The sequence below is a fragment of the Rhodamnia argentea genome, chromosome 3 (assembly GCF_020921035.1).
Source record: "Rhodamnia argentea isolate NSW1041297 chromosome 3, ASM2092103v1, whole genome shotgun sequence".
NCBI lineage: Eukaryota > Viridiplantae > Streptophyta > Magnoliopsida > Myrtales > Myrtaceae > Rhodamnia > Rhodamnia argentea.
In genome coordinates this window covers 6,612,000-6,635,182 of record NC_063152.1, presented here as the reverse complement: position 1 = coordinate 6,635,182, position 23,183 = coordinate 6,612,000, and the positions used below count along the sequence as shown (strand labels likewise).

Here is a 23,183-nt window from a genome sequence, read left to right as displayed (position 1 = left end):
GCCCAATTTGCAAGCTCATGAGCATAAACCCCGATTGTTGCTAGGATAAATCAAAAGAGAACCACCAGAGCAAAGGCCTATTCAAATTGCATCAATTAACACAATCAATTGAAATCTGAAATTCTTTTCTTTTCTTTTCCCTAAACCTCTATTGTAATAAACCTATGGCCCCTTTGTTATCCTTCCACGCAGCATCTACATTAAACTCTCTTGATTTGACGGAGGAATCCAAGAGTTTGTCCTTACCCTAATAGAATCTGGTTTCTCGCTTAACTCAACTCTTTTCTCCTTCCTAAACATATTTAAATATTCCATGAAATCTTGATGATTAGCTGAATTGCCTGGGAAGGAACTGGAATAGTCTGACAAGGTATCTTTGCATTCCTATAATGCCACATTATGTAGAGAATTGTTGCATTAAGGGTGAGTGGCTTGCAATCTAATCTCATTCTCTATGCTATTTCTTCTGGATCAAGAAAGTGGTTCACCATCTCTTCTGGGGACCCCGACATTCTAAGCAGACGAGATAATACCAGACGGGCGTTGTCTCCACAAAATTCGGGCTAGAGGACATGTTGTGAACAAATGTACTGAAAATTCCTTTGATGCTCCTCACAACGGGCAAGAAGGGTCTGGGATATGGACCAATTGAAATAAGTTACCTCGACCAGTTAAGATGTTAGCCGTTGTCCTCCACAACATCATTTTGTGCCGCTTAAGAACTTTTAGCTTTCCATATTTTGTTCCAAATCCTGGAGTTGTTGCCATTTTCAGTTTGCTAGCTACTTGATGAGTTTGTAAGCAGATGTGATAGAAAATGTTCCATCAGTAGTTGGATGCCAAATAGGTTTGACCACCCAAATAGAATTCGACAGATGGATCTGAAGATTGGCTTGGACTGAGGTTGGGCAAAACGTTTGATTTAGACTAAATACATCCCAAGTTTTAGTCCCTGGGATAAAGAAGCTATCTATCTTTCTTGCTTCGAAATAGGATCTGGATCAATAAAAAGAAGGCAGATGAGTTGAGATATTAGAAATCCAAGGGTGATTTCCGATCTCAATCGACTTTCTATCCCCTATCTGATACAAAGTTCACAATTTGAGTATTTCTCTGGCGTCCATGATTACCTTCCACAAAGGAGAGGATAATGCCTTGACCTCGTGATTCCAAAAATTTGAGCTTCAAAGATATCTCCCTTCAAGAACTCAAAACCATAACTTGCCTCTATTTTGGATCATTCCCCAACCGAGCTTTAGTAGCAAAGCATTGTTGAAATCCCAATTCTGCTGAAAATCTATTCCTCCACATTTCTTATGTCTACATAGAGAATTCCAACATCGAGGTGTAAAGTATTTGTTTCTCTCTTCTAGCACACCCCACCGTACGTAATTTTCTTGTAGAGGCATCGAGTCGATCACAAGTGCTCTGTGGAAGGCGACTAGATTGCAGCATAGATCAGTCTGCTCTGAACAATCGATAGATTATATGTTGCTCTACTTGCTCAAGACAGTGTCTTTATTTTTCAAGGGCTAAGTTTGTTATCAACCTTGTGTTCAAGGAATTTATGTTTTGTCCTACCTTTTCTCGGTTGGAAGAGGGGATTTCAAGGTATAGTGCTTCAGGATTGGTCTTTCGCATGTGGAGCTCACCCATACAAAATTTTTTCATCCCCACAGAAGTATTTTTAGAGAAAAAGATAGATGACTACTTACGATGCAAACTCTAACCTGACCACGAGCAACAAATTTCAATGCGTTCATTCAATGCTCTCATAATGATATCTATGCTACCTAGTATTGGTTTGTAACTACGTGCTCTAATCATTTATTGGTCATTTCTAATGGTGGTCCAATCTTCTTTCTTAGAAGGGTAATATCTTATCCACTAGACGAGTTAGTCTTTCGATGAAGTCGACTCTATTCTAATGCAGGGGCAAATCCCACAAAAAGTGTTGAACTCCACCCTATATTGGAGTATTGATACTCAATTTATTTTTTTCTTTCACCAATACTCCAAACTTGTATCGGTAACTTTAAAATACCTTTCCTTACAGTTCCGTCCTTGACGGCTGTTTAAAGTCAAACGTGGCGGCAAGCATGGATAACGCCCATGTAGGATTTTAAGCAGCCACTATGGACGGAAGTGTGGCAGAAGGTAATTTTTGAGTCACTAATATAAGTTTGGGCTATTGGTGAAATGGGATAAAGTTCGGGATGTTGATGTCAGATGCGGGTAAAATTTAGACTTTTTAGTAGGATTGAGTCGGGTGAGCAAGATGGGCTAATCAAATCGGGAATCGCCACGTGTTTAGTCCAGTTTTGGAGGTTATCGGTCCGATCCCTGGTCCCTCAAGGTGGAACCGATGTCCGGGCGGTCCGGTTCCGGGTTCTAGGGGAGAACCGGACTGATGGACTGCCCATCTAAACAGATAAAATTTCAATTGTTTTTTTTTTTAAATACACAAGCAAGTTCAACTAAAGATGCCTATGTTAGCACCTTTAAGATAGACATACAAAAAATAAACTAGAGCTGCACTGTAGAGCCAAGTTCATGTGACTGAACCTGTCTGGGTTCAGCTTCCAAGCATGCGAGAGCTTCAAGGTGGTCAATGCCTGGATTTTTCCGGCAGCCGCAACTTCGCGTAAAGGAGTACTATTTAGCGATCTCTTGTCCATCAGAAACAAATTTCCATCCCCTCTCTAACATGGGGCTATTCATCTCACAGAGAAATGTAACTAGTGAGCCAAATTCTGTTCTTTACCTTTTATTTTCACTTTTGACCGATTTTAGGGACCTTCGGTCCGATTCTCGGCTCCAGGAATTGAGAATCGGGACCACCGGTTCGATTCCCAGTTCCAGGGATCCTCGGTTTTAGAAATTGAAAATCCGAACCACCGATTCGGTCTTCGGTTTCTAAGGGAATCGGACCAACCCGGACCATGCTCACCCTTAGTCAATGCAGGCTTCATTCCCTCCACAAAGGAAAAAAAAACAGTAATTATGAAAGCCCTATGATATTGGGGAATTAATCTTCCTTTTTTTTTTTTTTTTTTTTTTTGGCTCAAAAGGAATTAATCTTCTTTCGTAAGACAAAATATTGATAGATCAATATTGGATTATTATGGTACGGTTTTGCAACTGTTTGATTAATGTTCGGAGCAATTACTGATGAGATTGGAATGTCGCTGATGACGTGATATTTACTAAAGATAGAATTGCCAAATTACCATTTTGTGAACTGCCACGTGAAGTTAATAAATTCTTATTGTTTCGGTTGACAACGAATTAATTATTCAAGGGCCAAGACCATTTTTTGATCTCCTAACTCTTCTCAAATATTCAATTGGATCATTAAATTTTGTTTCTTATGCAATAAAATCCTCTTACTTGATTGATGTGTACCGTGGAATCTTTTCGTTATTAGTCCTTAATAAGTTGAATATTTTCACTATAGGTTAGTACAATAGCATAATCAACAACCCCCTCTCAATGATATGTGGCAAGCTATATAAGCATCATTTTATTGTCAAGTTGCCAATGGCAGACACGACGATCCAATCACACTGATCAATTGAGAGGACTTGATCGCACCGGTTACGCATTTGGCAAGACAAGGGGGGCAAAGGCCGACTCGTATCCTATGATCGAAGTCAATCGATCGCCCTTAGGGTTTCTCTTCCTTCCAAGGCGGCCGCCCACCCCCTCTTCTACAGCAACTCTCTAAGCTCCCTCTCTCTAATTCTCTTTTTTTTTTTTTCCCCTTTCTCTCTATATCCTCATCTTTTTTAATGTTTCTTCGTAGCTTTCATGGGTGACCCCGTCGACTTCTTCCACGTGAAGAGTTTTTTCCGATGAGCTCAGAAATTCGAGCGCGAGGCCGCCCGATAGATCTGGTTGCTCACTCCGACTCCAGTTGCTCCATATAGTCGATCGCGACTCCTCTATTGCTTCAACAATCGACTTATCTAAAAGTAATTTTATAATCAACTCGCATCTCTTTGGTAAGTCTTTTCTCCAAATCTAGAGTCAGATTTAGGTTTGGATGCTTTTCTATTCCGATCCAGAAATAAATTTGGGATTTACAACATTTTCTATATTTCAACCTATTGGCGTTGTTGTCTTTTAACCCGTTGTTGTTATTTCTATACGGTGATAGTACTGAGAATGCCAAACTTAAGCGCATTTTGGCAAATTCGTAGCTACTGGAGAGAGAAATACTAGCATGTGCTCATCACTAAAGTTGAGACGAGATTCGGTAATTGGTCGCCGGTTATACTTTGATGTTATGGCAGAGTTGTCTTTGTGGAATGAGCGTGTCTCTGCAGATTGGATTAAGTTAATTTATCTTTTAGATTTATTTGCTTTGTTTGATTTACATCTTTATCTTGAAATTACGTATTTCTCCTTTCAAGTGAAATGGAAATTTTCCTTGCGATAAAAAAAGAAAAAAGAAAAAATAGTCAATCGATCAATCTTTTCCAAATGAGCTGAACTCGAGTTTCCAAACGCACTGAAGATCAATGTCTCTCTTGATCCTTCCCCTTCAAATCATGTCCCCCGTCAACAAGAAAAAAACCCTAGAAAAAGGAGAGGCCACGCCTTGGATCGGAACTATTCATGATGAGCAAGAGGTGGGGGCACGGGTCCTATCACCGAACCCGATTTGCATTTCTGTCAAAACTAGCTGTAGCTAAAACCAATGGCAGGCCGATGGTATTGAGTCAAGTGGGTCTTTTGGCTATAATCTCAGTGGTTCGTACTTAACCTCAATCAATTCTTTTTCTTTCTTCAATGGCCTCTCTTTCTCATCATCTGAAAAATCTCATGGTGGATCAACCTGTGAGACTTGTTGGTGGTCTTGTTTTGGAGCATTGAGCATTTTACTGACGTGTTTATTTATTCCATCTAGATGGAAAATATCGTGGTTCAAATAAACAATCTCAGACCTACGAACGTGGGTATTCCCGAAACTCACAAATGAAAAAAGGGCCCCAATTGGTAGAAAAAAACCCGCAATCCCTTAGAGGTTATCTTGCACTTGGAAGAACCCAACAAAATGAAAATCATTGTACTAAAAAATACAGAGAGTAGGACATCTCAAATCTTACCTCGATTGTCAATGTAAAAAAATTTTTACCTCGACAGTGAAAGTGCTTATTGAGCAAGATCATTGATTTGTGTGGGGAAAAGTACAAAAGATTGTTTTAAATCTATTTCATTTATACCAATTCAGTTCTAAACCTTTCAATTGGATCAATTTAGTCATAAACATTTTGTTTAGGTACCTATTCAGTCCATCCAACTAATTTTGGCAAAAAATTACTAACATGGCCTGAAACGATAGCGGTGACATAAACAAATTATAATATCTTAATATTTTCTTTCTGAATTTTTTATTTTTTTGATTTTCTCTTTTTTTTTTTTCATTGTGGCCGGCCGTTGGTGAGGGCGGCCCTTGCAAGCCATCGGCAATGGCCTAAGCTCATAGCCCGGCGGCAGTCCTCGCTCGCGACCCGTGATGGCTTGGATGAGGTTCGCCAACATCCCTCACCGGTCACAATAAAAAATAAAATAAAACAAAAGAAAGAAAAAAATAGTGAATAACTATTAAAAATAATAAAATTTGTCTACTTCAGTGTTAGTCTTGCCACATGTGATATTCAACATTAATGTCATCGATTTTCGACTAAAATTAGCCAGATGAATTTGAATTTGTACAAATATAAAAGGTTTAAAACTTTTTGATACTTTTCCCGAAATGTGTGGCTAGTCGAAATGTTCATTTTAATGGGTTGGCTCATGTGAAATGGCCCGATTGTTGCAAAAGGTATCAAAGTAGAACTCTCACTAATAGATGCATGGTTCATAATGAGTCTCTACTCGATTAGACCATAGTGAGTAGAGGTGTCAAATGGATGGGTCGGGTCGAATTTGGTCGGTCCATATTAACCTATTTAACCTTGTTTTGACCCATATTCATGCAATGAAAATTCGATGATCCATATCCGACCCGATCCGACCCAATCCGACCCACACCCAACCCATACCCAATCCAACCCATATTGACACCTCTCGCCCTTCTCCGCCGCCACCCCCTGCTGCCCCCTGCTGCCTCGGCCTGCCCCCTGCTCGCTCGCCGCCGCCACCAGCTCTCTTGCCGCCACCGCCTGCCCACCAGCTGCCCGCCCGCTTGCCCAACCATCAGATCTCCCTCTGAAATTCACTCGCAAATTTCATCCTCAGAAAACATGCACATCAAAATCTAAGAAGGCAACTGATGCACCCAGCTTTAGTCCTGAGACAATCGAGACATTCAGGAGCCTCAAAAAAATTGCTCTGAACGGATATACCATGTCCGAATATCAGAACCCCAGTTTACCAATTCGCTCTCTCAAGTCCCCCAAACAAACGAAATGGGCGGCACTTCAAAGAGGCATCAGCCAACCTTGCATGGGTCCATCGGCCGCCATAGCAGGCTCATCAATCTCATGCCCGCGGTCAACAAATTTCCACGACAAGGTCGGCTCGCAATGAAATCCTAAACACGCTCTGATATTAGGAAAGAACGAACGGAACGAGGGTTTACCGCGCACGGAACGAAGCGCGCAGCGCACTGAACCATCGATCACACTGTCGGGGACAAGAGGAGATGTGAGCTAATCGACAGAGGACACGACCGACTTCATGGCTGCAGATCTACGGACTGCAGATGACCTTGTGGGGTCAAAATTTGAGGACAGTTAATATCATTTTCCCGTTGGATAATTATCACGATTTTCTTTTACCTAGTTATGCTTAAAAGTTTATGTACTACTTTTAGAAATTAAAGTTTCCTTTTTTCACGAGTCTAACTTTGTAAATTAAGGAAATATAATCATAAATTTGTTGGATCTACGTGATTTAATGACCTCGTATCTTGAATGTGACGATCTATATGTTTATTTATTTTTTGCTACTAAATTTTTTTTTTTTGGGGTCGAATTGCTACTAAAATTACTAAGTGGTGGATACTATTACCGCCGTACCTAATATTCTGAAAACGAAAGGGAGAAATTCCACTTTTTGTCTCTATATTTTCATGTCCTTTCTAATCAAGTATTATTTCACTAATCCTTTTATTTTCAAAAATTTCTAATCAAATCCCTCAAATATTAAATCCGGCCAAATCCAACTTACGTGGCCACCGGACAACATAAAATAGTGGAGTGACATAAATAAAAGCTTTTCATAATGGATGTCCATATTGACTAAATTTTATCCACATAATACTCCGACATCGTCTACATAGGCTAAACTTTTCCTCACATGTCCATCCGAGCAAGTGTCCGCATCATTATTTGGCGTAGTCCGACGATCACGTCAACTGAATTTGACCGAATTTGGTGTCGGGGGGATTTGATTAGATACGTTGTGCTAGTAGAAGAACTTGATTAGAAATATTAAATGGGAAAAGTACAAAAATAATAAGAAATAAATTTTCTACATGAATTCCAAAATAAAGCAAATCACACATTTGGATTAGTGGAGGAAAAATTGTTTGATACTTCGAATGCATACAAAGTCACATCATCTTTGAATTTTCCAATGATAATCGTTGCGTATTATCTAGTTTAATTTTATTCTTTCAATGATAGGGGAACGATAATATTACATATTGAGATGGAAAGACAAAGCACTTAGGCTGAGCTTGGTGGACTAGTTGGTCCGAGTCAAGTGTCCACTAGTTAATAGCAAACGCGGTCCATCATGTTCTTTCGGATCTCCTAAATAATTAAGGGCCTGCTTGGTAACATTTTTGTTTCTCCGATTCTGTTCCTTGGAACAAAAAAGAATTAGAAACGTGTTTGGTAACAATTTTGATTCTGATTTTGCTCTCGAAAATACTTTTGGACAAAAAATAAGAACAAAACAAAATTTAAAATTTTCCAAAAAAAGGAACACTTTTGAGAATAAAAAGGCAACAATAGTCTTCTCTCACTTTTGTCCGACGCCCATGAGGGGTGGGCTGGATCAACCGCACCCCGTCCAGATAATTTTTTTAATAAAAATTTCGAAAACTAATAAGAAAATAAAAAATAAAAAATGATTAAAAATCCAAAAAATAGAAAATTCATAAAAATTCTAAAAAATTAGAAAAATCATAAAAAATTCCAAAAAAAAAAAATCTCAACTGGCCAATCCTATTTTTGACGATCTTGCCTTTCGATTTCTCCCAAATGACGATTTTATCCCTCATGGGCAAATCGTTCAGAAAAACCCCGAAAATTCCCAAAAATCTCAAAAGTAGGAAGTGGGTCCATTCAACTAGCCAATCCTGTTTTTGGTGATTTTACCTTCTGATTTTTCCTAAGCCCTATCTAATTTGTTGCTAGAGTACCATACTACATTAGTGACCGTCCGCATGGTATCCAATGGTAAACCTGAGCCACCTATGTGGCAGAGATGAAATTTATTCATTTTGAGCAACAAAAGATAATCGTAGTCATATCTTTTATCCTTGGCATATGCGTAGTCTCAAGGGAAGCTTGGAAAATCAACAATTTTAGTGTATTATCCTTCCAAGTAACAAAATAGGAAGCATCCCTATTTTGGTTAAAAAGATGTCATGGGGCAAAAGGATCGCAATCGTGGGATATGAGGAAAGTAATCAAATGTGATTAAATAATTATTTGATTTAAATAAAAAATTGAGAAGATAATTTTTTTCCCAAAATAGAAATTTTGTGTAATTATCAAACGCGTTTTTGTTTCGGAAACAAAAATTTTATAAAGTTATCAAACTCTTTCTGATTATCTAAAACTCATCCAGAGAACAGAATAAAAAAATTGATTCTAATCAGAATCACTTTTTTGAAATAGAAACGTTACCAAACGGGCCCTAAGCCATATGAAATGCCAAATTCATTTAGAATTAAATTCCATTTGTTTCATGAATTTTTTTTGCTGAGAAAATATTTTCTTCATTTCTCGACATTTGAATTGCTTAGATAAATGAGAAAATATTTTTCTAGTCAATGGAAAATTTGGACTTAAATGTTTTTAAAAAATGATCTCATCCTTCAGAAATCAGAAATGATTTTCCAAAATATGAGTAGACATTAACATTTGGAAATGAGATTTTGTGCTTGGGCATGAGAACTGCATTGCTCGTTCTTGGGTACTTGTCATTGAACCCTAGTTTAGAGGCTACGGTCGAGTCCATCGAGGCCCGGCCTCGGTCAATCGAAGCCCATCTTGAGTCCAAGCAAGCCGGGCCCGATATCCCGATGCACTTGCTCCGATGCTCGAGCTGGGGTTACCACAACAGTGGGGACCTAGACACTAGTGCCCATGCTTTGGTCCCCAGTGCTTGAGCACGAATTCATAGAGAATGTGCCCTCCACTTAATCACCCGGGCCTAGGCCTATAGAGGCCAGGTTTGGGCCCCCCGTGCTTGGGCCAAGGTCCACAAAGGTCGGGCCGGGGTCAACAGAGGCCGGGACTTGTGCCCTAGCTCCCAATGTCGGGCTTGGGTTCATCAAGGTCGGGCATGAGACACCGATGCCCATGCCTAGGTCCTTGACACCAAGGCTCGAGTCCATTGTGTCAAGGTCCTAGACGCTCGGACCTAGATCCAGCGAGGCCGGGCTTGGGTCCATATAGGTTGGGCCTAGGATCCCCATGCCCATACCCGAATCCTCGAAGCTTGGGCCTGAGTGCATTAGGTCGACCTAAGACCCTGCTTGCGTCTAGGCACTCCATGGAGGTAGAGCCCGGACCCCATGCTAGTGTTTTAGTCCTCAATGCCCGAGCCCGGGTCTAGTGAGGCCGAGCTCAAAACCCCGGTTCCATGCCTAAGTCCCCGGAGCCTTGGCTTGGGTCCATTAAGACCGGCTCAGGAACCTAGTGTGTCGATGTCCGAGTCCTCAATGCTTAGGCTAGGGTCCATTGAGGCAGGCCCCAAGCCCATTAAGGGTTGGCTCGGGGATCTAGGCACAAGCATGGGGGTCCCAACTCGCCTCTGTGGTCCTAGTCGAGATTGATGGACTCTAGTCCCGACGCCTAAGCGATAATTATATTATAAAGAATTTTGAATAAAAATTATAAGATGTTACTATAGAATGAAATCATAGACAGATTCATCATAGCCCATATAGTACAATTATATTTTGACGATTTTACGAATTTGTTTTGTTCAATTATTTACATATGTCTAATCTCCAATTGTTACAAATAAAAGGACATATATGCTATGTTACTTTACGATTAGGTGCGATAATTACTTCTTAAACGGAACATTATCTAGCAATATGTTATGCTTAGTACTTTGTGACAGATCAAAGTTTACACCCAAAATTGACGCATAGAGGAATTTCTAGTGCAGGAATCAGAGATTACATACTTAAAATTAACTAACTGCGTACAAAGTATTCCGGATCATTGGAGCCATTTGCAACAGCCAAAGGCCTGAGCTTAATCCGTTCATATGCACGGTATTCCATGGACTTCCAAGTATTAGTTGGTGAGTAATAAAAAGAGGGAAGAAAAGCTTTGCCAGTCGGTCTGCTAGTTACAACACAAGAATGGACGTCCACTGGGCCCTATTTATAGCCGTCCATAACCGACTTCTTCAAGGAAAATCTCTGCTTTTATCAAGAGATTTTTTCTTTTCCTTCTTTCACCCCTTTTCACATAATTCTAGAGACTTCGATATTTTGCTTGTACATTCTGGACTTTTCTTCACACCTTCATTGCCGCCTAAGACTAAATTATGGTGATATTCTTTTTAACTTTTCTAGCTAATATCCATCTTGAAAGTTCTAGAAAATTGGATCACTAATTTAACGGGCACAATGTTAAACCCGGAGGGAGGGAACATTAAATCACATTATATGGTACAATATCTCAATTGCCCTAGCAACTCATGTATGTTCCTTTGATTCATATGTGATTGTTTGCTGAAATCTTAATGCTGTGTAATAGTGGATATAGACCAATGTGGAATGAGGCACCGCCTGAACAGAAAATGCAGACCATTATAGCAAACGACCGATAGAATTCCACAAGAGTCAACGAAAGTTACACTCCAATCAGCTCGAATAGCTCTCATACATCAAATTTCACGGATCACAAAACACGAGACCTACGAATAATCTTCAACAATGGCTTCCTCCAAAAGCTCCTCGGACTCCCTCATCAACCCGGGGCTCAGCCTAAACATGAGCACGTAGAACTCCTTCTCGTTCAACGCCTCATCACCGTCCAGGTCCCCCTCCCGCAGCATCGACCTCAGCTCGTCGTCCCGCATCCCCTCCAGCCCCAGCAGAGCTGAGTTCCTCTTCAAGCTGTCGAAGGTGATCACGCCCTTGTCACTGTCTCGCAGCAGATTGAACCCGTTGCTCAGCTCCTTCATGAACCCGTCCGCCCCGAGCTTCTCCACCATCGCCGGGAAGAAGTCCTCGAACACGACACCGCCCCGCGACGCCATCCTTGGAAATAGCTCTGACCTGCTCGAGTTCACAAGATTATCTGATCCGCTCTGTGTGAGTGCACGAACTACATGGGGAGAGCCAGAGGGTGGCTTATATAGGAGAGGGAAAGTGGAGAGAGATTTTGAAGATGAAATTGCCTGGAGGACTGAGAGAAATGAAGTTGTTTCGATTTGGTGACAAAGAAGGTACAGGAAGAGAGAAACTGGTGAGGAAGGTGGTGGTTGCTTGGGATTCCTGTTCTTTTTTGGGGGAAGTGATGACATTGGTGCCGTAGTCGTTTGCTTCGTGGGAAGAAGTTTGTCTCCTTCCTCGAAGCTGCATGGAAAGGTACGTGCATGGCAAGCGTCTTCATAAGGGGACATAAGTGGTTTAGATAAAGCTGTCAGGGAAGTCAATTTCCTAGAATGCCAACCTTGCAGTCACATTAAGAAAGTAATAAATAAGAGAGAGTTGTTAACATGACAGTTTGACGGTAATCGTTAATTATTTCGACCACACGATCTTCCAATCAATAAGCACTTTATGTAAAATACTTGATAATGGTATATGAATCCACGGTTGAAATTATATCATTCTTGACAGTGTCAATAAAGCATTTTCCTACACAAAATGTAGAAATAATGCCCATAATAAAAGGGTACTATTTTGAAATGAAGTCTATTTGATTGTAGCTAGATGAGTACTTCTTAGGGAAGAGACTTTCGAAGTCAACGAAGCAAGAGTCAAGCATTGGTCTTGGAGGCAATATGCTGGCAAATGTTTTGTGACCTAGAAAGACCATTATTTATTCTTTGTAGAGTCTTTCAAGAACTATTTATCTATATCAGTATAGATTGATGGTGGTTGAATAATTGAAAAAAATTATTTATATTTGTAATTTACGAAGAAAAAGCTCACATGTATTTTGGTCCATGCGACAATTAATCTAGAAACACAAGCGCATACAGACTGGCTTTATGACAATGTCTTTAGATTGCCACTGATTTTATTCAAGAAAAATTGTTCAATCAGTTCTAAATCTGTTGTACGGATGTTAATTCAGTTATAAACATTTCAATCTTACAAATTTAGATCTAATTATTTGTGCAAATTTTCAATGTAATCCTTACAACCAATTTTTGTCAAAAAATGGCAACGTGGTGATGTACCACGTAAGATAGCCGGCGATGACTAAATCGCCACACGCCAGCTATTTTCGGCGAAAATCAACCTAAAAGGACTACATTAGAATTTCGTTTAAAGATTTAGGACTAAATTGTCATAATTAGAAAGTTTATGACTGAAATGACATATGTATAATTGGTTTAAGATTGATTGGGTTATTTTTCCGATCTTTTCTAGATTAGAATTTCTAAATTCGTTTAATTATTTCTATGTGAGTTAGGACAATGTCAAAACAGCAACCATTCTATCGGATAGGGACCTTTGCCAAATTATGTCATTGAGTTAGCGTAATGAAATGACGAATCGTGAGTGAGACATGTTAACAAACTTGAGTTCGTGTTTTGGATGGGACCTTATTGAATAAAAAGGGTGAGAAGAGGTAATACGACGATGCTTGTCTAACCAATAGAAACCTCGTGCCTTTTCCAGACGCCTTTTGCATCACGTATATCAATATTTTTAATATATATCGAGAGACTAGTTAAGACATATTGTTCATCACGGCATATATCGTGGTAGCATAATCTCCTATATTCAACTGGCCAAAGGCGATGGTTGGCGAGGTCCCACCTTGTCGGCCTCAAGCGAAGCTCGCCCCGGTCGGCCACTAGTGAGGGTGAGGCTAGGCTTCGTTGGCCCTTGGCGAGGTCGACCTCGCTTGGCGACGGTGAGACTAACCCATGACAGTGGCCGGCAGGGGCGAGCTTTGCTGGAGGCCAACTTAGGTGGCCAATCACTGACCAAAGGAAGAAGAAGAGAAGGGAGAAAAAATGAAAGAAAGAAAAAGCAAGCAAAAAAAAACAATAAAAAAGAATTCAAAAAATTTCAAAAATAATATTAAAATATTATATCACCGAACGACAGGTTTCCACGTTAGCGCCGGCTAGCTAAAATTGACTTGATGGACTGAATTGACGGGATTGTAAAAGGCCAAGAACCGAATAGGAAAAAAAGTTTAGTACTGAATTGATACAATTGTAGTAAATTTTTTTTTTTATAATTTTCCCTAGATAAATTGATGCCCAAAACATAAAAGTGATTGTCGAAATATCGATTGACCATCTTAATTTGATTAGATATCCTTATCGAAGGGTCTAGAAGGGATACTTTATGTATTATTTTACATTTAACCTTTAACTAACCTCCACATATACGAAAAAAAAAAAACCATTATGTTAATCCCAGGTCAACGCTTAGTTTGACTCTTCTTCCTATGGACAATGAGATATCTGATGAATGACTGGACATGTTTATCCACTTCCTCGCATCATTTGGTAGGGTTAAAAATTACAAGCGATTCCTTTATCTTGTGTTAAACTTCCACGTTGATAGCACGACACATGTAGATTAGATGACTAACAAAGTTGTGTTAAGAACTAAAGAAAACCGCACGTGCTGGACGTTTTTTTTAAGAGGTGATTTATTCAATTGTGTAAAGAAAAATACGGAAAATTACCCAATCGGTACTAAACCTGAAGAAAAATATAGAAAATTACCCAATCAGTACTAAACCTATTGTAAGGATACTAAGTCTTTCTATTTTACTGATTTAATTCTAAACCTTTGAGCAAAATTTCAGTAAAATCATTTCAATCTATTTTCGACGGATATCGCTAATATGATGGTGTGTCACATGGGATGGCCTGTGATGACTAGACCGATAGATCATCGGTTTACGGCAAAAATTGACCGAAAGGACTATATTAGAATTTCGCGTAAATGTTCATGGATGAATTGACAAAATTTAGAAATATAAGACTGAATTGACATATGTACAACAAGTTTAGAACTAATTTGATAATTTTCCAGAGGAAATTTCTTTAAGAGTGTTCTTAGGGACCTTTTTAGAGTCATTAATTTTACTTTAGGAACAGAAAATTTCTATTTGAAGTATGTGACTTTTTCTGTATGTCTTATTGCTCCACTGTAAAAGTGTGTTGGTACGCGTTATTACTATCTTTAATAATCTTAATTACTGTCTTTGGGGCACTCATTGACAAGACTTTCGTGTAAAGTATTTAATTTCTTAAAGTACCATAATAAATGGTTTTTGATAAATCTAAAGAAACCTATTTACGGTTCTCTTTACGTAAACTTTAGCTCATTGGTTAGAGGCCCGAGGTAAATTCAATTTGTCTAATTGATTATTAAGGAAATCTAGTTCTCTCATTAATTAGGGAAATTGGCAGGCCTAACGAAGCACCGGGTCCAAAATTTCTTTCGTAAACCTACTTACGGTTCAAAATACTATTCGTTTTCATGTAAAATAATTAGGGTTTGAGTGACACGAGTTTTGTGGTGGATTACCTCCAACATGTTAAACAATGGATCAAAGATTTTGGATCACGAGGCAGGTAATTAAGGGAAACCGATACATCATGCATGACGAATCCGAGTCTAGACAAGAATTGAGTCATCAAAGGACGTCAGTTCGTCGAACCTCAACCCAATCTTACGATGCCTTTTGATTATTCAAGGTGTCCCAGCAGGAACTTTCTTCCTAGACAATTATTTCCAGGAGGAAGATCGCTTGCGGCCTGACAAGTTTTCCTAAAGAGGGCTCTCTTCGATCCAAAGTTTCCGTTTCAATTTGGAATTTTGCAGGGCAGGCGCTGAGGCCATCACCGAGGGGAGTTTGGCATTCTCAGGGCAAATCCGCCTGAAGCCCACTTTCCTAGAAAATTCGTGCTCGGCCGCAGTTGTCTCCTAGGCACGTCATTGTTTGTTTCCTGCGAAAGAGGAAGGCAATAATTGGAGCAGGTCAGAGCTGTAAAGTTTCCATGAAAATTAGGGCAAGCCCTGATGATCTTGCAAGAGCCAATCCTCTCAAAAACGGACGAGAAAGAGAGAGAAAAAAATCATTTGGTTTTTTTAGGGTTTCTACAATGATGGTTCAATATTTTACAAAGAGAAACCCCATGTGTATTCACGTAAAGATCGCATAAACTCTTCCAAATAATTCGTGAAAAATCAAACATGTCCAGTCATTTCCATCTAGTTCCTATTTCCTTTTATGTCTACTCGCACTAATTTTCACATTTTAAAAAGTTTGTCGAATGTTGGTGGACCACTTTGCGGTGGTTGTGGGGACCAGCTTAGGCCAATCCCCATGTCTTCCTCAAAATAATTGCCGTTTTCAGCTACGATCCGAGAGTTGTGCAAACACCACCTCATGATGGTTGCCCTCATCAAGCAGCTGCCGTGGTGTGTGGTCTTGGGCCCAGCATGGCGACCGCCATAGACGTCGCCATGCCTTGCAAAGATGCCATGTTTTCATTTTTCGCAACTTAATAACGTGGTGCCTGCTTTGCACCTTATAAGCCACATCAAAATCATATGTGTAAATAAAACTGGGACTTATCAAGTTTAACTGAAAAACTGAAAAACAGAAAGAAGGTAGAGGGGTAATTTTGTTGCTCAACCACTAGCAGCATTATACCTTCTCTAAATAACCAAAAAAAAAAAAAAATGTCTGATATATACTTTACATATGCTTGACTATTTAAATAAGCTAATTCCGTGGACATTGATATTTTATACATCACCTTATAAGTTGAGTCACAACTTCTCGATATAAACCGCTAGGGAGACCCATGTATCACCGTGTTATATTTCAAAACCTCTCTCATGTGCAAGCAAGATTAGGAATTACGTGTGGAATTCGACCAATAGAGGTAGAACTTCACTATGATATCGTGTTAGAAAGTCAAATCCAAAAGCTGAAACTAATAGGTGGACGAAGACTAAACAAATCTAAAGATCATATAGACTCTATTGTCAAGTGATTTATGATATTTGAATTTAAACAAATGATTTATGTAGAATGAGGTGCTTTCTTGGGAGTGTATAAACTATAAGTCCATAGCATTATCGAAACATTTTATCGCAAGATTACAAATTTTGTAATCCCTGGCTGGGGAAAAAACATGAAGTAGGGCTACTACACTCAATTGGTTCCAAATTGAAGCCCAAAGCCCAAGAGTTATCTGCCTCGTAAATGTTTAGACAAGAGGGGCGTGGACTTCTACAATTTGAACATGGTGAGTGCGAAAATGAAATTAAAGAGTAACTTTAGATTCTCGAATTAAGATCGATACGCAAAATTAAGTCGATTTATTAAGTGATGTAACTTCATTCGTACCTGACAAAAGCAAGTTCTCTTAACCAACTCGAGACGTTCTTCCTTTTGTTTGAATTACCTGACTGCACTGGTGCGCAAAGACATGGTATTATGGAGAGATGACTTGTGCCCTCTAAGAGATCCAAAGGTTCAAAGTCGTTGAAAAACGCAATTAAAGTTTGCTGTAATGACTAATGACTTTTGTTATTGTTATGCACCTAATAGAAATTTCAATGACTTGGCAAGTTGCTCTTTATATAATATATTATATTCATCGTACAACATGCATACTTTAATTTTCTTTAAATATGAATTATTTGCAGTATTGACGGGTGAATTCGCAGAGTTGTTCAAAATCTTTTAAATTAGCAAAGAGTTCTTCGACATTTTATCGCAAGATTACAAATTTTATAATCCCTAGCCAGGGAAAAACATGAAGTAGGAATCACCCAATGGGTTCCAAATTGAAGCCCGAGCCCAAGAGTCAGGCATGGATTCCTGCAACTTGAACGTGGTGAGTTAGATAACGAGAGTAAATTCATGTACTCGAATTAAGATCGATACATAAAATTAAGTTGCATCGGTGTCCCGGGCCAGTCCTTGATGGACTTGGGCGCGGCCTAAATGGACCCGTGCCGGGATGCTGGGGTCTTGGGCCCAGCCCAGATAGACTAGGGCTCGGGAACTAGCATTGGGGTTCTCGTGCCCAAGCGCAGAGTTTCTTTTTGGTCCAAGCGCCGAATACCTAATCATAATTTAAAAATGGCTTCTAATTTTTTAAAGAGGAAATTATTTTCTTGAATTAAGCTTTGGTAGGAAAATATTTTCCGTTGACTATGAAATTATTTTTTGTTGATTCATTTTTTAAACGATCTCAACGCCAAAAAATGTTTCCTTAGAAAATGTTTTTCGTGAAACAAATGGAGGCTAAGAGATCCAAAGATTCAAAGTCCTTGAAAAACATAGTTTAAGTTTGCTATAGTAATTTTTGGAGAGAACTTAGTTTGTTATGCACCTAATAGAAATTTTAATAAATTGCCATATGTGGGCTGCTCTAATCTTACGTCGTCCATTTCGCAAAAATGATTAATTTAAAAATATTTTTCTAAAAATGATAACTTATATCACTTGAAATACTTAGTAAATGAAAAAATTTCACTTTTGATAACAATTTATGTCTGAACATTTTTGTGAACAATGAAATTTTTTCTTGTTCATTCATTTCTCCAAGTGATATAAGTGATAAAAAAAAATTTTTTGAAAAGCGGTTTCTTTATGAAAGATTGCAACTTTTCGAAGGTTTAAAATTGCTAACTCGAACGGACGCAACTCTTCATGCCTAAAACTGTCAAATTTGAAGAGTTGCAACTATTGGACATAATTAATCAATTAATATTCAAAATTAACATTTGAAAATAACCGCAACTCCTAAGTGAACAATCGCACCGTTTTGCTAAGATATTACAATTTTATTAAATTTAATTTAGAAAATAAAACCGATAAAATGATTGTTGATTAGTGCCAATTATTATCCACGATCCCGTAAGCATGCAAAGTGCTAAGTGTGCCTAATAATCGTGCACCCACACGGGGTATAGTGGGATATAACCCACTCACCTATTTCTTCATTTGAAAAATTATAGTAGCATTCTAACTAGTAAAGTGACTTGCACTCTTCCTTTCATCATATGGGGGATTGAGAAAAGGGCACTTTTGTTTGTCTTGTAAACAAACTTCAACAATTGCTGCATTCAATTAAGAAGTTGTTGAGTTGCACATGTGTGTGTGTGTGCGAGAGAGAGAGAGAGAGAGAGAGATTAGGGTGTTATGGAGCCATGAGAGTTGGCAAAAATCGATTTGAAGTAACGATTTAATATGAGTGAATTTTTGAAGTTCTGCGACCACCGCTGGACAATTCCCGATGCAGCCCGCATTGGAGATTACTCTCAACCAAGAAGATCAGCCCGCGTTGAAGTGCAACAAACCTCTCATCGATAAGTCCGGGAGTCCCACAGGTTAAAGTACAAGTGTCCAAGTCTTTAAATGCATTTCTGATTTCTAGTTGTTTTAATGTATTCTATAGTTACTAGGACTTTTATTGCTTTCTATTTCTCATATGTCTTTACTATTTGGGGAGTCCCTATATTTGTCTAGTTTCCATGTGATTATTATTCTTTGCCTATTTTCAAAATCCGAGTCCTTCTATATATTGAGGAAAGTTCTTCATTGTAAGACAGACGAATTTGATTTGTGAAAATTGCATAATGCATTTTCTTTTAACCTCGAAATGTTCATACCCCTTGAAAATCTAGAAGAGTTTTTGCTTGAAGAGTCAGCCCTTTTCAAAGTTTACATCTTTGAAGAGTTGCAACCATGAATCTAGAAGAATTGATGCCCTATCAACTTCCTTGGAGACCTAGAAGAGCAGCCAATGAAGTTTTTATTTTCTTTCTTATTTTGTTCATTCACTTACCAGCCACTTCAACTCCTCACTGACACTTCTATAGTTCTTATCTCAGAAAACTCAAAATAGGAAAGTTGTAGATCCACGAGTCCTTGAACTTTTGGCATTGGAATCATGTCATTCCGACATGTATCGACAGAGTTATGTCCATTCTCCCGAGATTGCACATAACTATAATTTTTGCTCATTTTGTAATGGAACTTCTGTACTTGTGTTAACGCCTAAATTTTGACTAATCTATTTTTTGCATAAAAATTATAAAAAATCATCTCATATATTTATTTTTAGCGTACATTGCATTGGCATATAATTGGGCAAGCAGAACACTTAATTTAGCATGCGTCTAGACTAGGCACGGGATGGAAAAATATACCGAGAAGATTTGAAACTTCAGGGACTGTATTGCAAATACTTAAAACTTCGGGGACTGTATTGCAGATACTTGAAACTTCAGGGACTGCATTGCAAATACCAAGAGAAGATGAAGAAGGGAAGATGATGAAGGGAAGATGATGAAGGGAAGGTGATGAAGAGAAGATAAAGAAGAGAAGATAATGAAAGGAAGATGGTGAAGGGAAGATGAAGAAGAGAAGATGAATATGAAGAAGGGAAGATGAAAATGGAAGGTGAAGAAATGAAGATGAAGAAGAGAAGATGAAAATGGAAGGTGAAGAAGTGAAGATGAAGAATGAAGGATGGAGAACTTTGCCTATAAAAGAGGAGGAGAATTGAGAGAGTTAGAGAAGGTGGAGGAGAATTGAGAGAAATTCTTTAGAGAGGAAAAAGAGAGTTCTTGAGAAAAATCGTAAGAGAAAATTTGAGAGTGAAGAAAAGAGTTTTAGTCGAGCATCATCTTCGACGAGTCCCGGCACGTACTTCGCCTCTCTCCATCCAACAACGCCACTGCTTGCCTTTTTTTCGACGATAGCCACGTTCTTCCAACTCCGAGATCTTGAAGGAAGCCATAACGTGTACGTGAGTAAGACTTTGTGTAATAGAAGGTAACCCTTTTCATCTCGATCTACAAAAATGTAATCGTTTGGTGTGAACATTTGTTTGTTTATTTTAGACATGTCACGTGTCCCAAAATTTAGCATTATTACATGTTAATTTATTTTTGTAAATACTCGTGATTGGCTGCGTTTTCTTTCTTTCTAAATCATCCATGGTGTATATCGTACAAAGTTCAATGTTTTACATCCCCATAAAAAAGAAGAAAAAACCAAAAAAATTGCATCTTTGAATTTCAAGTAAAATCCATCAAAATTGCCAAATCAAATATTTTTCATGAAAATGGTACCGAAAGGGCGTTAGAGTAATCTAGCGTAACCAAATCCCCAATTCAAAATCTCCGGTTCGTGGAAATAAGATAGTTTTCTCCCGCTATTTTATTTAGGTTTCTAATCAACCTACCGAAAATGATTAGTGGCGACTCCAAATTCAAAACACGTTGCATGTTAATTATTTGAACCTTAAGTTGCGATTTGGTATGGACTTGGGAGAGTCCGAGTTAGGTTAGTTAATTAATTAACCCGATAATCCATTAGCCCGAAAATTAACTTGTTTATTTTTTAGGTCGTGACAGATTTGGCGACTCATTTGGGGACTAAAGAGGACTTAGGCCAGAATAATTTCATGAAAAATAAAATCACTTGATCCGGCAATCTTTTTTGAATTTTAATCCTTAGGTGTTAAATGGTTTTGCGGGAAAGGGAGTTATAAGGGGAGGAGTCTGGCTAACCTCTCTGTTTTGCGAGCTTGGTGATGAGAATTTTAATTTTTGAACTATCGAAGTGCTGATTGCTTTTAAAATGTCGTGCATGCCTCTATATAATTGCACTACACCACCTTGACTTGTGACCGAACCCGGGTCACCCGATAGTTTCAGGATGGTATTTATGTGGTTCTTTAACCTTGGCGGTAAGGCTTCGCTAAAGGTTATCCCGCTTGGATCCCGAATTCTTCAAAAAATGGCTCAAGAGTTATTCTTATGCACGTAAGGCTATGATGCATGAGAGTTGCTCTTGTCGACCGAACCAAGCCGAGATGATTGGACCCGACTAGTCGTGACTATGTATGCAAGGCAGCAACTAGTCATGATGAACGTACGCGAGGCTGCGACATGTCGTTCTGTCTTTCATTTCATTTTGCTAAAAGAACTAAAATCTGAATCCACACTTCATGTGCATGTCTTTGTGATTGACATTTTCTTCCTACGAGCGGTAATTTCTTGTCTCTTATGCCTTGTTATCTCATTTTTATTTTGGGCTGGTCCATGGTTTAGGTTGATTTAATTGGCACGTGATCTATATACGAATGGGTCGCAACGATATCCGTTTCGTGCCTACTCCAAAGCTAGAGCTCAAGAAGCTATGGGGTAAGTTGAAGCCGGATGGCCAGCAGTACGTGCTCAAGCGTATCGGGTTCATGTTGCCAATTCTTGAGATTGATGTTCAAAGCGGGATCATGCAAGCACTTGCTCATTTTTGGTGCCCCGAGACGACCACGTTTGTGTTCGGAGGTAAGTTTGAGCTCACACCCACTCACGGAAGAATACAGTATTGCCATTGGAAAATCAATTGAGTTGGATGTGGTTGAACCACCTATTCGGGTAGATCCGGTGGTAGTGCTTGCTGAATTTTGGGTTCGACTAAAAAGAAATTGAAAAAGTGCTCAAGGGTAAGCTACCGGGGCATGCCCTTTATTTTTCCTTATTGAATGTTTTGAAAATAACTCCGACCTCATGAGATCTAAGATTTTTATCTTAACCTTTTTCGGACTTATCATTTTTCCATTCCGTCAAAACGCTATAGATCCCGTGATAGCATGGACGGTAAAACAAGTTTGTGGTGGGGTCAATTTTGTAAACACCATCCTTGCTGAAACTTTCATTTCACTAACATGTTTCGCTCATTCCAAAAAGAAAACAAGAAAGAAAAAGATAAGACTTTTCGAGCCCCAATTGAGCTTTTACAAATCTGGTTTTTCTCACACCTTTCTCAATTCGGGGAAAACATGATCGTATTTGAAATGGGTATGACTAACAACCCTATTTTAAGATTTAAACAAATACGAGGATCGAACTAAAAACTTGCACTATACGCGGTGGGTCCATTTATTCGAGAATCCAAATCCTAAGATTTTCCTTTGGCAAGCTGTATGGTTCCGAGTGGTAGAAGCTCGATTGTGCCATGGCGACCCGTAAACCCGTGCCTTTGATGGGCATTTATGGAGCGACCAGCTATCGGCCTCTTCGGGTTACACGACAATTTCGGGTTCTCGGGATATCCCGCCTTCACTTGGGCCCAACGAATTCCAAGTTCAATTTGAGAAGGACGAGAACTACGGAGCGGGCGAGACGTCATTCCGAGGCTTGGCAGGAGTGTTCTAATCAGAAGCTGATTTGGCCCATAGAGGAGCTCACCGGAAAAATGAGGAGTCACTTTGCCACAACTCGGTATATTCGGTTTCATGCCATCCCTGCTGAGATACTCCCGAAGATCCCGATCGTGACAATGCAGCATACCCGTCAAGCTCAACTCAAAGCCAGCGAAGAGAAGGCGATGAAGGCCCAAGAAAAGGCAGATGCTTTGGCAAAGGAGAATGCACGATTGCGGCGCGCCTTGAAGGCCCATTCGTATATAGATCACGTGGCCTCTAAAAAAAGAAAAACCGTTTGATTTCTTGGTTTGCTTAAATTGAGTCATGTATTTACTTTCATAGGTTGATTGTTTAGGAATCTCATCGTCTTATTTCCAATTTCACACTTTGCTTATGTAGTTTTTACAATTTCATCGGTTGTCCTCAATTCGATTTGGCTTGTTCTTGTTGTACGATTTTTACTAAATTCTATGATCGAGTTTTGAGTAAGTGCCAAACACGAAAGTTGTAGACCTATGTTTCAACTAATGTCTTACAAAATTTCAGAATTAAATTCATAATTTAAGATGGCCCTTCATTTT

At 39.1% G+C, this 23,183-nt stretch overlaps 1 protein-coding gene across 1 annotated transcript; it reads right to left on the bottom strand.

Moving 5' to 3' along the window:
- Positions 1-11,020: 11,020 nt before the first annotated feature.
- LOC115727316 (calcium-binding protein PBP1-like) lies at positions 11,021-11,692 on the bottom strand. Its single transcript, XM_030657505.2, has one exon. The coding sequence runs from the start codon at positions 11,467-11,469 to the stop codon at positions 11,125-11,127; it is 345 nt and encodes a 114-aa protein (XP_030513365.1). The 5' UTR covers positions 11,470-11,692; the 3' UTR covers positions 11,021-11,124.
- Between the last annotated feature and the right edge of the window lie 11,491 nt (positions 11,693-23,183).